At 37.3% G+C, this 15,900-nt stretch overlaps 1 protein-coding gene across 23 annotated transcripts in view; it reads right to left on the bottom strand.

Moving 5' to 3' along the window:
* Positions 1 to 10,590: 10,590 nt before the first annotated feature.
* Positions 10,591 to 15,900, bottom strand: part of LOC110470607 (nebulette) — a 135,223-nt gene continuing 129,913 nt past the window's right edge. For all 23 annotated transcript variants that reach the window (XM_085565704.1, XM_085565669.1, XM_085565691.1 and 20 more), the window contains one exon: positions 10,591 to 15,257. In XM_085565704.1, coding sequence (XP_085421830.1) covers positions 15,081 to 15,257 — 177 coding nt within the window. In that variant the 3' untranslated portion in view covers positions 10,591 to 15,080. The remainder of the gene's footprint in view (positions 15,258 to 15,900) is intronic.

Raw genomic sequence — 15,900 nt, 5'->3', positions numbered from 1 at the left:
GTAATAAGGACCTCAACAGCCCAACTCTGCACCAGAAGGAGGTGGTCTGTGCCACAATCTTGACCCTACCTAGCATTATATAATTGTATATCAACAAAATCAGTGTCCTCTCCATTGAAATTAATAAATTATTATGGAAATATAAAATAATTTGAATTCTGAAAAAGAAAATAATGACACCAACACAAGCTTAGTCAAGACACATGGAACAATACCCCTCCTGTTCTAAAATGTACTTTAAGAGCATGTGCAAAATTTTGATGACCTGGTTTTATGCATGGCAGAGTATTGCTCTGTGCAGGGGCCTTTGAACAAACCAGCCACAGAAGGTAGTTCTTTACTGAGTCACCATTCATAGTTCCTAGAGCATGGACAGGCACTGGGGAAATATTCTTAATTTAAGGAATGACAACATGTCTGTAAAACTGTCTGGTTTAAAAGCTTCACCCAGGCTTTTTGGGATAAAAGTGGGATTTTTTTCTTGAGAGGATAAACAGCTATTATATATAGACCATCTTGTGCTCATTACCTAATGCCCAGCTGTGAGATGTGCTGAACTTCAGCATTAAACAGTCATTAGTGGAAGATAATTTGCTGCTTTACAAACATTCAGTAAATACAGTAATGTTTATCGGACATCTGCCACTAAAATTTAGGAAATAGCATTTTGCCATGTTTTCTGAGGACTGAGGTCAGAAATAACTTGTAAAATATTCCAAGACAGAGATGATCAATCTGGCTGAAACCAGCTGTCTTGTCAAATGTAGGTTAACAAACAGCAACACCAAAATTTGGGAAAGAAAACCAACTAGGCTTGAAAGATGAAGCAGGGAAATTGGTTCAATGACAGACATTTCCTCTTCACAGACAATAAATCAAGTCTTCATCAAAGTACTTGGCTGTGGTCTTGATCATAATGTGGAAATACTGTACAAAGTTTAAGATTTTTTTGGTAATGTTAACACATTTCCTGTGGGATTGGATCCTGCAGCAAAACATTTTTATTCCAAGTTTACACAGCAGGTAACTGGCATTTAAAAGATTATGACATGCTAAATAGCTTTATTTACGTGCCCAGTTTTCTTGTATATTCTTTCAGTAATACATTTTTTATTTTAATCAAAACATCTCTATATCTCTATAACATCTTGTCAATGACTTAGCTATAAACAAAACTAAAAATCTGGAATTAGACTTAATCTCTCATACCTTCTGCCCTGTTCTTTATTATAGTCACAAAACACAATAGAAGAATCCATCCGTTCTATAGTCAGAATTCATTAGGTAAACTATTGTCTGTGGAGGGGGAAAAGTATAGAAGCAGCTTTGGAACACTTACTAGTAAAATTATGTAGAAATAAATAGTTATTATGGTTGGGAAAAAAAATGCAGAGAAAAATGTTAAAAACTGCATTCCAGCAATATTCAGGGTAAGGAGCCAGGGACATAACTAAGGAATTTAGTGAACCATAAGCAATTACTTTTGAAAATTCAAGGCTGTGGCAATTCCTTGAAGTAACTGCAATACTTACATTCAAAGCTTGGAAAAAGGCATTCATGGCCACTAAGCACCTAGTGATGACTCTAAAATAAAGGAGAGGAGCCTGAATGGTGCTACACAGAAAGTGGGGAGGAGGAGGCCCATTCCCAAGGTCTGAAGCCAGTCTTTGGTTCTATTGAGAGAGGTGACACCACACGGCCACATCTAGACTTCCACATTGGCCTGGGTTTGAGTACACCATCATCCCAAATGCTCTGGTCATCATCAGGGAGCTATGAGTAGCAGGTTTCCTACAGAGGTCCAAGAGGAGCCAAAGTGTTGGTAGTGCCTGATGGAGGAGATGCTGCCCAGGCTTTTCTCTCCATGGCAGTCATGGACCTCAACTAGCCCTGCATAACTGGATTGTTCCCCTTTCACTACCTCTGACGAAGCTTTCTTAATCCTTGCACACAATTTAGACAATGAGAGAAACAAAGAGAAAATGGAGTAAAATCAAAGAACTAAAGTAATTTGCAACTGGCATATGAATGAATAAATTTTTAATAAAATAATGCATTTGGCAACTGTGGAAGAGAGATTCAAGAGATGCTCATGCAGACAGCATCTATATAAAGGCAAAGGAACTGCTTTACCATGTCCATAATACAGGTAGGAAAAATGAAGAAATCAAGTATTTAGGGACTATCAGTCAGGGATGACTCTAACAGTCAGATGTTCGAAAGAAACATCCTCATTTTTGACCTGGAGCAATCCAACTGAGCTGAGAAATATGCCTGGATATAGGAAAGGCAACAGGGAAGCATCACCTACTAAAGCTTGCATTGTCTGCAGCTGAACTGAGCCTCCACTGCTCTGAGGCAAGTATTAATCATCTACTGGTACAATAGTATTTCAACAATAAAACAGATTTTTAAACAGTATTGAGCGTATTTTATTTCCACAGAAAAATAAAGTCTCACAGATAACACAAAATTGCAAACTTCCACTCTATACATGTATATGTGTAATTAGCTTATTTTCTTATTCCATTCATCTCAGCCCAGCCACAGTGAAGGTCTCCTGAAATACCTATACTTGTAAAGCTTCATCCCCATGTCTTGTGTATTGAAAAATTTTGGAAGTCTCTAAATAGAAAACAGTTATGAAGCTGGCACTGCTAGAGCAACAAAGCCTATGTTAGTCCAAGTCCAGACAACAATAGAAAGTAATTTTAATGGAATTGCATTAAAGAAATTTTCTGCTTTTATCTCTAGCACTTGAGTTTGTTTTTTTTAATATTAAAAAAAAGGATAAAAAATATTACTTTAATGTAGATGAAATGTGGAACAGATCACGTAATGAAGATGCAGAATACGCCACTGCAATGAGAGGTCTGGGGAGGAAAACGCTGTCATTGCATGAGTAGTTGTCTTTACAGCAAAATAATTTGTCTTAAGAGCATAATGAAACTTCTGCCGCTGTAGCATCTCTTACTGCAGCTCTTTTTAACTGTGCTTCCCGCACTGGCTTTTTTGTGCAGTCATATATAGCATTTTGTACACACATTTAACTCTGTGAATTCCTAAGACCACCACTGTAATTATCACTGTTCAGGGAGCACATCCAAAATGTTGACTACTAGGACACCTTTAAGCATGACAACAATCTGGTCCCAGTATTTGTAAATTTCAAGTCTTGAATTATGATAACTGAATGGCTCATCTCATCTGATCCACTAAAAAAAAATTAGTGAAACACATCTTTATTCTCTAGTTGTCTCTGCTGTTGAACCATACTGGAAATCAAATTTTGTAAACCATTTATTTTGTTAAGCCCTTTTGATTTTATGTAGAAATGTGAGGTTTCATTCTCATTAAATACACAGCACAATTTTTCTTGCAACACAATTAAAACAGCCATTTATGCCCATAACAAGACAGTTACCATTCTGTCTCCTGCAGCTAATTGCAATCATTCATAAACACAAACTATGAAGAATTTTCAGTGGTGCACACCTGCCCTCTTGTGCCAGTTTTCCGTGACTGCCTTTTCTCTTGTTAATCAACTACAGTTCACCCAGCCCTGAAGGGCTGTATTAAAACCTCACATGCAGGTATTTTGTTCCTCATCTTCTTTTTCAGTGTACAACAGAAAAAGAAAATATATCACTGTGTATCTCCATCTCAGCTACTGGGTTTTTTTTTCTAAAAATGCAGAGGGATTTAGAAAAATGGGAATAGGTTCATAACTATAAATCATATGTGCATCAGTAGGATTGCAGCAAATTACTTTGGCCAGCGGCAGTTCCTGAATCTCTTCACTACACCACACAGAGACCTTTGCTCTCATCACAGCAGAAAACTGCCCAGATAAATAAACAAGAGAAGCTTGTTCTGCCCTGCAACAAGAAAGAAAGTAAACTATCAAGGCTGGCTTTCATGATAAAAACCTACCACACCTGGAAAATGGTTGGCCAAGGGAGGCATTAAATTTGATTTGAAGAAAAACCCTGAAGTCAGGAATGTTTCTTCTGTTCCTCCAGGCTTTGTAGTTGGACTGGAGAGATGAAAAATATTAATCACAATTGCTCATGTATCCACCTAAGAGAAACAGTGCTTGAACATCAACTACTCCTTCGTACGGGCCACGTGTAGGAGTAAGTGGCAGGGTTCAGCTCCCAGTTAATGCAATCCACCACAGCCCTGGCACCTCTGGGGTACCTCCAGCTCAGCAGCTCCTCCTGCCCCACCCCAGTCTGTATCCCCCCCCAGCACAATGACTACACCACCTCCACTGCTGCACTCCCACCTCCAAGGTAACAGGTCCCTGTGTCCCTCCTGCCACAGCTGCTGCTCTGACAGTTGAGACAAAAATATGCATTGAAGTAAAAAACCAACTTATATAAAATTTAAAAAATTTAAAAGAAAAATAAAAAAAAAAGAGAGCTCAGAAATCTGTGTGTATTGAGCCCATGCTGAACGGCAGGGCTGAGCTGCACATTTCGCAGAAGGTGCCCTCGAGGCCACTCAAGGCACCCAGACTTGCCCTGAGGTGTGGACTCAAGACCTGCTTATGCAGTAGAGGTGAGGTAACACCAGCACATCAGTGGTAAAATGTTACTTCCTCAGAGCTTTGTGAGAAGAACCAAGCCCTTAACAGAGGTGGAACAAAATTAGAATTTGGTCCTCACCTTCCCCAGGTGTCCCATTTCTGCTTGAGCTATCTGTCAAGGCCAACATGAGCATTCTCCCACCCATTCCACACAACATGATTTAAATACGACCCATGATGTGTTTGGCCATACAGAATGTACTGAGTCAAAGCTATGTGCTGTATATTATCCCTTCAAGTTTTCTTGACTGCAGGTAGGAAATGCTGAAGCCAAAACAATGTCATAAACATCTCCAAGCTGAAGCCCCTCACTGAGGACAGCACAGACACTCACCAATCCCCGCTCATGTTAACAGCCCTGAAGTCTTTGCTGTGAGGGTGTGTCTCAGATACTATTATATCATAACTATTTAATCATCCAGTAACTCAAATCCTCATCTAGATTTTGTTTGTTCTCATCATTAAAGCAATTTTGAATAAATATCTTGCCGAAGAATTCAGAACGGATATCCATTTCACTGATGTCCCATTTCATATACCTTAATTAAATATTCCTTAAACTAAAGAGATAGATAAAAAGTCATCATAGCTCTAGCCTAGTTGTTTGATACTTGGCTTAAGTGCAAACAAAATTTTATAATCCCTAATTCAGTAAGCATTTCACTATTTACATTAAATTCATCAAAGGATGATGACTGATTTCATAGAGCACACTGGATTGTTAAAATATTCTGTGAAATTTCCAACATCACTCTGTAATCAGATTCAGATTTCAGCTGTAATTTGAAAAATCCACTTCTCTCTCTTTTTCCTGGTTCTGAAACTAAATATATTATAAAATCTGCCTCTTCAACCTTGTTTTTGCCCCAGCTGAACACACAGCATGATACAGACAAGAAATAGAGCAGATTAAGATACCTTAGTCTGGACTAAGAAACAAGGTCCCTTTCTTCTGATATGATCCATGCCTTCTGAAGCTATATAAAGCTGTTTCATCCTGTACAGGACATTTCACTGCATATTTGTACAGAATGTACATGGGGGAAAAAAAAGCTTTTAAAATACACTAAAGCACAGACTAAATAATGTTGTTTGACCTACCTTATTTAGCTGTGAAGTTCTGATCCAGTTGTAGATTCCCTACGATGTTGATCAAGGTTAAAGCATGTTGTAACAATATGTGAAAAATCTCTTCTTATTTAACTTCCCCAAAAAGTGATCATATTAACTTTAAAATATATGATCAAATGGGGGGAGGGGGGGGGGGGGGGGGGGCGGCCCACAAGAGTGTGTGTGCTTCATGGATCAACTTGTAGGAGAAATAATTTGATTGTGACCAGAGCCCATGTCCTTGTTTGGACTCATTTTGTACTAGTTCAGATTACAGTTCTGGCCTTCTTATAGGAGGCTGAGTAAGTCCTGTTCATATTCTTGATCTCTGAGAAAGTTCTGGGGAAAAGAAGGCTTAAAATAAGAAAACATTCATCTGTAGAATGCCAGAAAGCCCTCAAATTAGAGGACATGACATGTCCTTATAGCTTAGCCATCATACCATCAGCTGAAATAAAAAGAATACCAACAAAAACATAAGCAGCAACAAGTCAGATCAGCATTTAAAACCAACCTGTCAAAAAGCAGCTGTAGCTGTTTATAGCATCTGGAAAATAAACCAAGTTGCAAAGTTCTAATTTTACTCATCTCACAGAGCACTGGTACTGCAGTGATGGCTACTACTTTCAAAGGAGTGATAAGCTGAGAAAGATCTCACAGGAGTCTTTGCTAGGTGCTTGTGCTAACATCAAGATTTTTGCTGTTGCCATTGTAGCATTCCCTCTCATAATAACCACAGCTGTGCAACAGAGCATCATGGCCAGTGGCATTTGAACAGGGAGTATGTCATTTGTACAATATGTTTCTTTAGGGTGAAATAAAAAGCCTTGGAATGAAGGATATTTTGCAGATATTACTTGCATAGCAATGAAAAAATCGTAGGAAGAGAAAGTTACTTGAAGTTCTTTAATGTTTGTGGTCTTCTTCCCATCTCACAAAGGTAACTGCTACAGGGAATGCAATGCTGAACATAGAGCAGAGCAAAACCATTTTAGTGGGATTTAGGGGCTGAAAGAAAATGCAAGACAGCAAAGTTAATATTTTGGTAACTTTACGATTTGAAAGCCAAAGTGCAAAATACTGTCTTCCAAGGCCTTACAACGCCCTTGAATCTCTTCTTCCATTGAAGATAGATTTCTCTAACAACATGCTAGTCATGCTGTGAAGGGCAGAGCTATACTTAATAAATTTAAACTAATAAATAATTTACTATTTTTAATAAATTTAGAAAAAGGGAAAATAGTGGTTAGAGATACAAGCATGCAACATCAGTTCAAATGCCTAGCTCCATCCTTCTTGTGATTTGCCAAAACTTTCTGATTAACTTTACGTCCATACTCATCAATGAATTGTTTAAGCTGCACAGCTAACTAGTTAACTATGAATAATTGTCATCTAATTCTTGTATTTGTTTTGAACTGGTGGAGTAGAAATGAAAATTACAGTCTCTTGAATAGCTGGGTCACTCATATAAACACATAAACTCGTTTCTCAGTTAAACCACTTGCCAGCAAGACCTGTTCTTCCACTTATCCCATTTGAGATATCCACACTGTATAATAGCTGCAGTCATCAAGGGCTGCCTAAATAGTCCCTTAGAGCATAATTCATCTAACACATTTTAGATGCGTATTTCCTAATGTCAGTACAAGCCACAAAATTGGAGGACGTCAATGTCAACTTGTGTCAGAGGAGCCGTAAGTCAGAAAAGTGTTTATTTTATAATGACATATTTATTTATAGAAAGGCTGGGGTTTGGTACAGATAGTCACATCTCACAGAGATCCCATCTGATGAATACAGAACAAGCAGTGCTAGGAACTGAAAGGTTCTGCTGAGCAGGATAGTGCCTATCCAACACAGCTTCCACAGTGAGGAACACGCTGCACTGAGGTGCAACGCTGACAGAGACAGAACGAGTTCTGAACCAAGAGTTCAACCCAAAATCAGGGATAACATAAAAAAACATGCTAATCCTCTGAAGAAGAGAATGAAAAATAACTGATTTAGATATTGATGAGACAGAAAAAAATGTAATCTCCCTCTTTTCTGAAACCAGTAGCTTATTTCAGAAGCAGCCACAGGTACCCACAGGAAAGGAAAGCCAGGGAACAATGACTCTTCAGAGAGAACTGTTCATCACTGAGCCAATAGAAATGTAAGACCACTTGGGGTAAATGGACACATGCTAATATTCTTTGAGTTCTACTCAAAGGTCTTGACAGGAGAATAGGAAGATGAGCCACATTAAAGTTCCACATCTGAATGCAGAAACTGTGGAGGCGAGAGAGTGGTCTGAAGGCCTGCCTGGAGGGGCCCCAAGCCCATCTGGTTTGGCAGAGATGTCAGAGCTTGACTGAAGGAAGAGGAGGCAAAAGGCAAAGAAGGAGAGTGAAGCCAGTGTATAATTGCTGGGGGAAGGAGAATTTAATGGGGAGATAACACCAGAATTTTTCAAGCAACTTAAATTCTTCTCAGTGCCTTGACAAACCTCTTAAAAATATCTCCTTTGGGCCCTGGAAAAGCTGCTGTATAAGCAACTCAGGTTGTAAGCCTGTCAAGAGAAGAAAGATGGAGGAGGAGGATAAACACACATAAATGATGGCTTGAAACAAAGAACAATCACAAAAGCTGACAGTTGTTTGTGAAAACATTGGAAATGGATATTTATGCATCAAACAACATTTTCAGATACAGATGTTAATACCTGCAGATCTCTCTTTGTAGACACAAGTGGTCAAAGCCACAAGCCAGTAGTCTTCTGCATGAGAATAGGCCTCTCTGTATGCAGATTTTATCAACAGCAGGCAAGTGAAAAGAAACAAAAGCTAAAATATATAAAATCAAGGACTTCTTACGATCTTTTTAGGATGCAGTGCATAAATATGAACCCCCAGCTTCTGCCATCATTGTTAAGCACAATGCCCAGCAAGTAGTACATCATGCAGTATTGAATTTGTGGAGTAGGGGAGCTCTGTGGCGCATCATCCCATTCTGGTACCAAACACAGTTCAGAGTTAGGAGCTTGCTGCAGTGCCATGAGGCTTAGTCTTCTGGCTGCACACAAAGGATGTCCTTACTGCTGGGCACAAAAATATGTAGTTTAAACCCACTGACATTTTGTTCCCTCTCTATTGAGGTCTCATTTTCTCAAAGGGTAACTTTGTCTTTATGAATACCATATGCCAGTGGGTAGCTTGCTCTTGGGATTCCAGCTAATTGTTCAAAAACTGGAGGATGTATCTGCACACTACCCTAGAGTACTTCTGATATTACAGCACAGACATACGCACACAGACTAAGCATACATCACAGGGGACTGCTCAGCTTGCAGGTGAGTTGTTCAGATGGTGCCCTCAGTCATACTGTTGACCTCTGCATCAAAATCTGAATAAAAAATCTTCATTACTTCAGCCATGCTTTCCACTCATTTCATGCCACTTCTTTCCTTTGTTTTCAAGGTTGTGCAATAAACAGAATCACTGAAAGAATGATGATAAAATAAACCATTTGGAAAAAAAAAAATCTGGCTCATATGGTGATATCACTTAATGTGTCCCACAGCTAGCTTCATGGAAAGATGAGAAAGGCAGTCACAGCAAAACAGTATTGGAAACCTGGTTAGGCTTGGTGGTGTGAGTGGGAGAAGGGAGAGAAGGTAGTGCTTGTGCACTGGGCAGCTATTCCCTCAGTACTAACTCCATGGTACATTAGTTTATTCTTGCTAATTAACACACCAGAGAAAATCAAGAACCCAGTTCTGAGACAGAGCAGAAATCAGGGCAATCTAAGAGCACTGATAGCTAGAAACTCTTGAATTGTCCAATGGAGGGTTTCCATGAAAATGTCATGCTCCAGTACATAGATACTTTTGATAATTATATTCTATGGGACCCCTGAGACAGAAAAGTACTTCAGTACCTCTAGCAAATTATGGAGGGTTTTTCAAAGAAAACACATACCAAGTGCTTAAAGTCCATTTTGGCAGCTGTTAAATCTTCATCTTATTGAAAACTGCTACAGGATATATAAAGATTGGATATTTCTATACTGGCAGCATTTCAATATATAAAGGCACTACAGAACATGGAATCACAACAAATTAAATTTCATATGAAATGCTAACACATTTCTTAAGTAGAAATTAGTGTGGTAGCAACTGCATGTCACTTACCTAGAAGGAACTAATTAGCTCCATTTGTGGCTGCCATTTGTCCTCATATATTGTTAACAGCCTTCTTCAAACCAACACTTGACAGGAATACAAAAATTGTAATGCAGTCCACTGTAGCATACACTTAACACTCAAATAAATAAATCATGTTACTAAGCATAATAATCTTCTTCAACTACAGGCAGAGCAGTTCCAAAATACTTCTGGAATTTATTTTAACTTAAACTTTCTTACAATGTTTTAAAAATAATTTACTTGTGTAAATGAATAAAGATGACATTTGTATTATAAAATTGTCTTAAAGAAGTCAGCAATGCAATCTTTTTTATTAGTGCTGCACTGAGAGTACACCTAACCAAATTCCCATTCAAAGACAACAAATCAGTATCAATTAAAACAGTGGACCTCCTTCACTTACTCTATTTGCTTATTTAAACAAACCAAAGATCATGGAATGTAACTTGGTGTTCTGTGGAAGGGTTACAAGTGCACACTGAAAAAGGCAAACCTTTTAAGAAGAGGGCATGTCTGAAATAAAACAGTGGTTTAGGAAACTGTTTTCTGGGGTCAAGCTTGACAAATAGTACTAAATATTTCACTTAAGTCTGAAAATTCAAAGCTTCCTTAGTTAAAGCAATATCCATCTTTGAGAGCTTATACTAATGGGTATGGTAGCTTTACAGTGTTGTTTATGAATATAATACATACATAGTGCTGGGTTTAATATTTTATTGGAATGAAGTTTAATGTTATGCAAAATAAATTGTTATGTTACATCCACTGTGACATCAACTAAAATGTGAACTAGGTTGCATAGGTTAGTACTTTGGGCAGCATGATGTTGCTCTAGTCCACCAAAGCTTAAATATTCACAGTGTAGAGGAAGAAACAGGAATTAAAGCATTTCTACTAAAATATATTTTAATAGCTGGTGTTAACTTTCTGCATAACAAAAGCCAAATTAAGATGATACATCATATGATCCAAGAGTAAGTTTATCCGTCCTTTGAAAAACAACTGTTACCTTCATAACTGTATACCCTCAAATACAGTACAGTTTTGCAAAATAACTAAAACTTTACACACTTTAAAGCAAACATAAGCCAAACTGCACAGCGGTTCATTTTTGCTTTTTATATCACATTGCAAAAACCAACAGCTGAGAGATTTTCCACATCATGCTAATCAATGTCAATACAGTCATTGCTGTCTTCCAATGGTCTAGCAATTTCTAATAGTAATATTAAATACACAATTGAAATGCTACAGTATAGCTTATTTTCCCCCCTAAAATAATAATAATTAAACAAATGTCAACAACAACTGGATTACAACTTAAGTACAATATGCAAATTCTATTTATCAGACACAAGAAGCATATGAAATTCCTTTGAATATACTGTTGTAGTGCAGGCAGTTTAGGAAATAGAGCTTTCAGGTTTTCTTTCCAAAGGAGAGATGGGGTTCCTATGGCATAAAGCTGGAGAAAATCACTAAAGCATTGCAAAATGGTTTAATCTTCTACAGCTCACTAGTACTTTGCATTTGCCAGCACATCAGTTCGGAGGACTCCTTTCAACAGCATCTTCTGTCTGTTTCATTATATTATTTAAACATTTACTAACTAAAGCATATTCTATATTTTAAATTGAGTATTAATTAACTTAATAAAAATCTATCATTTTATACCCTGTACCACCTTCTGCCAAAGACCTCTGTATTTGTAATTTCGTTTTTCATCGTACAAGATGACATGCAGTCACTGTACAAAAAAAACTAGAATTATTACCTTTCCCAGGTATTGGAGACCTTCCACATCCCCAAGAAACACTCGGCAGGGACACATTTATCAAAAACATAATCCATGGGAGGTGATTCTCCATCAAATCCCAGTCTGCTGAAGTAGTTTATTGTATGTCAAATGTAATCAAGAAAACCCTGTTTCATCAAGACTAAATGCTAATGTTACATAATGAAAAATTACAACTGCAGTACCTGTATGTAGCTTTGTTTAAAAAATGAAGATAGCCAGGCAAGAAAGAGTAATGAAAAGCAAGGCACCCATTTGTTCTTTTATGTATGCATGAATATGCTCTATGTTGTTTTCTACATTTATATTTGTGTTAGCAAGAATTACAGCATTCTTTACATAATTTTTTTTATTTCTAAAATGGGAACATGTGGACTTCCAACCTGAACTTTGGAACAGCTTGAGAAATTCAAGTCCTTAAAAGCCCTTTCCATTCCCCAGAAAAATGTTGACTATAGGAAGAAAGAACAGTGAGGGGATCATGCTGTGCTAAAAATGAATATAAAATTTAAAGGTGACAAGACAGCATGTAGCATCTTTTCACCCCTATATCACACTGCATGTAACAGTCTCCAACATATGCTTTGAAAAATGTGTGCTGGCACAATTTAGTTCATGACTTACCCTCCCTGCCTTACAAATTTTAGTTCTTATTAAAAAAAAATTATAATTGCATTCTGGTAATTTTGGGCCTTTGATTGCATTGCTTAGAACAAAGCTGCAAAATTACACTAAAGTTTGTTTTATATCAAAAAGCAGGAACCATTCCATATAAATATGAATTTCTAAGCATATATGACAAAAAACATGACTAAAAGAATAAGTAACTTAAACCAGATCTGAATAATTCTGCTGACATACCATTCTCAAGAGAAATACAATTCACATACTGTTTTGTTTTCTTGACCTTTTATTTTTTGCAAATTGATTTAGCTGCTCTGCCAGGCTAATGAATATTCAAAATTCATAAAGGAAATTTTATTTCTATTATTAAGCATAGCATAGTTCTCTAATGTCACCAAATGCTCATTTTCTGATTTACCTCTGTATATAAAGTATTCAACACTGTAAGCTGTCTCCTCATTTGGGAAGAATGTATTTATAGGTGGAGACTCTCTGTTTTATAAGTCACTAAAAATTGCAACTTGATGCCATATAGATATTCTCTATATTTCTTTTTTATTCATATTTGGTAACAAAACTAACACTTTGTTTTTATTGTTGTTAGCAATACACAGCTAATGGAGCAGCACAGCAGCAAGTGACAGCCAATTGTGCTTCAGGCATCATCTGAAAAATTTGACAGCCAGCAGAAGATGGAATTCCTCTCCTTGCTGTTGATGGCCAGGGATGAAAACGAACACAGAAGTAAACTTCTTGTTTCAGAGCTTCTAGCTCAGCATCCCACATGGCTTTAAAAAAGCCATTTGACTTGCTGATTTCCTGTGAGTGTCACCAGTAATGCAAAAGGGTCTGCTGCAAGAGCAGCTCCTTATGCAAAACTTGCAAGAATTTTAAATCACAGCAGTCAACTATACAAATTGCCTATTTAAAGTCATGGAATTCTACTTTTAAGACACATCTTTTGAAGCTGGATACTCCTGGACAGGGATTTGCAATTACAACTTTCAGTTGACATAACAAATCCATACAGCCTTTCTTTATTTAATTTTTAGTTATTGCAGGATTTTCTGCTATGTGAGATGAGAAGTACAAAATTGTCTAAAAGTTTAATATATAATTCTACCTTAAAAAGTTTAGAAATGGAAGAAAGTTAGTGCAGACTCAATATTCTGAGCGCTACTCCAAAGTTAACTTCCTTAGCACATGGCTGAGCTCCACAAATTATTTTATCAGAAAAACATTTTCTTCTTTACACATTTCTGCATCCACATAAGTAATTTCTTACATGAATCTTTACCTCTTTTGTCCTTCCTTCCACAGTTTCTCCCTGTGAGGGAATACAGTCAAAGCAAAAAGAAGTTGCCTGTGACCGACCACACTGACAAAATCACTCATACTATCCACTGTGTCACCAGCTGTTAGATCCTCTCCTAGCTTCATAGGAACTGAGATCTGGATCTCTCAGTTCTGGCTGTAAGTTGAAAGACACTAAATAGCACATGTGAAGGTTTGTCAGCAGAATATTTTTACTGTTTTCAACAGATGGCTAAACTGAAACAGAATGGCATAGAGTATGCTGGATTTTGCTTAGTTAGCTTTCCCTTCGATGTCATTTATGAGAAAGATTAAGTCACTAAAAGAAAACATAATTCTTCTCCATCATTAATCATTTGGCAAGCGTACAACCCACTGTTGGATCACCAAGAATTTGGGAGCAAACTGAAGCAATAGGCCATTGATTTGAAATGCACTACAAGAACCAGAGCTCTCCTCCACTGCTGGATGGAGGCACAAGTGTTTCTGCAGCAGGGGAGGGACATCAGCTCATCAGCAAAGCAGCCATTAAGCGAGTTACCTGTGGTGAGAACGGGATGTGACTGAGGCTCTGTGGGACTGCACAGCGCCGCGGCCGCGCGTGGGATGTTTATTTACAGCGCTACGGGTGAAGGTGAAGGAGCTAACATGGAGTATTGGTTGTACGTTGCCCTAATGGAAGTTTCTATTTAAATGTTAAGTATTATTACAAGGAAACAGAAGAGTTGACAGGAATCTTCTGCAGAAAAGATACTGAAGAACCATGAATCCAGACCTGGGTCTAATTGATGGATTAGGATGGAAGCAAAGCTAATAGATCACTTGGAAATAAGAAAAAATGGGCAAGCCAAGAATAAATGTGGATATGCAAGAGTCAGGAAATTTTTGCTGTCAAAATAGACATATTTACTGTAAGGCTGCTGGGCAGTATGGGGTTTTTTTTTACTGGCATGTTACTTGTCTTCATTTCAAATGACTGCATTATCTACTCAACATATTAATTTTTATTAGGAAGTTAACTACTTAAACATTTAACATTTCCCTAATAATTTGAAGATGTGTTCAAACTCAGTGTGTTAACCTCCTGTGACTTTAGAGTGCCATAAGAAGTGAATCAATTTTATGGTTATAACATCTTTGAGGTGCAAGGAAAAGGCATTACCCCTTTAAAGTTAATTGACCAAAGTTTTTATAGGACTGGCAACACCAGGCTTCCATATATGTTTTTCATTTTGAGAGAGCATTATTATAAGCAATGCTGTTTTCAAAGCTCTGGGCTTCCTGTGGATTATTTATTTTTTTTAAAGGACTCTAAAATGGATTCTGAGTGAAAACGCAAACTATTATAGCAGTGATAAAGTAATGATCATGAACTCTTAAAAGATTCTTCTGGTTTTTTTCTAAAATATTAGATTTTAAGTAAATCATAATAAAGCTCAAAGGACTAGAGACAAAAATTAGTTAACAAACTCAATATAATTTGCTGGAAGCATTCCTGTTTTCCCAGTTCTCTGAACAGTACCATACATCCAGCCATCATCAATTGGTTGCACATTGATGATATAGTCACCATCCCTGAAGGAAACTTCATCTTCATCTTGGGCGCTGTAGTCATACATAGCTCTGTATGTTCTCTGTTGAAGGAAAGAAAACAAGACTGTAAAGCCTCAAGTCTAAACCTGAGATTCTTTGATTCCTTCTCTTTGCACAAAGAAGAAAAGAGAAGGAAATTGAGGGAGCAAAGCAGAGAAAGAAATCACAAGTTACCTGTTGAAAAGGAACAGTATTCTCTTCTACACCCTGTCAAATATACAGTGAATACAGGTCCTTGTTCTGAGTAGCAAAATAATTACTTTGTTAACTCACATTGTCTTATGGCTTAAAACAAACAGATTACAACCCATTCACTGCATACTGAAATATTCTGTTGTTTCATTAATTCACTAGTAACAGTTCATTACATCCAGCCAGGCGAGCTCTACTTCTGCTCCCAATTTGCATGATTCGCAAATAGCTTCTCCTGTGCCTTCACTACAAGAAGAAACATAGTCTTCATCCAGGCCATTAAATTTTCCATCTCACTGAATGTCCTTCATTTCATTAGGATTTTACCCAAATTAAGAATTATGAATGCATTATTATCTAAAGAAAATATTTTTTAAATTCTATTAAAATAATTTCTATGAATACTAATATTTTCATATTCAGACAAAATGTAGTACATAAAGTATCATCATAAACTAAGACAAATTTCTCTACAACCCTGCCCACTATAAG

This window comes from Lonchura striata, chromosome 2 (genome assembly GCF_050655825.1).
Source record: "Lonchura striata isolate lonStrDom1 chromosome 2, ASM5065582v1, whole genome shotgun sequence".
NCBI classification, from domain to species: domain Eukaryota; kingdom Metazoa; phylum Chordata; class Aves; order Passeriformes; family Estrildidae; genus Lonchura; species Lonchura striata.
Note: the sequence above shows the minus strand (reverse complement) of the source record. Positions and strands in the feature narration are given on the sequence as shown.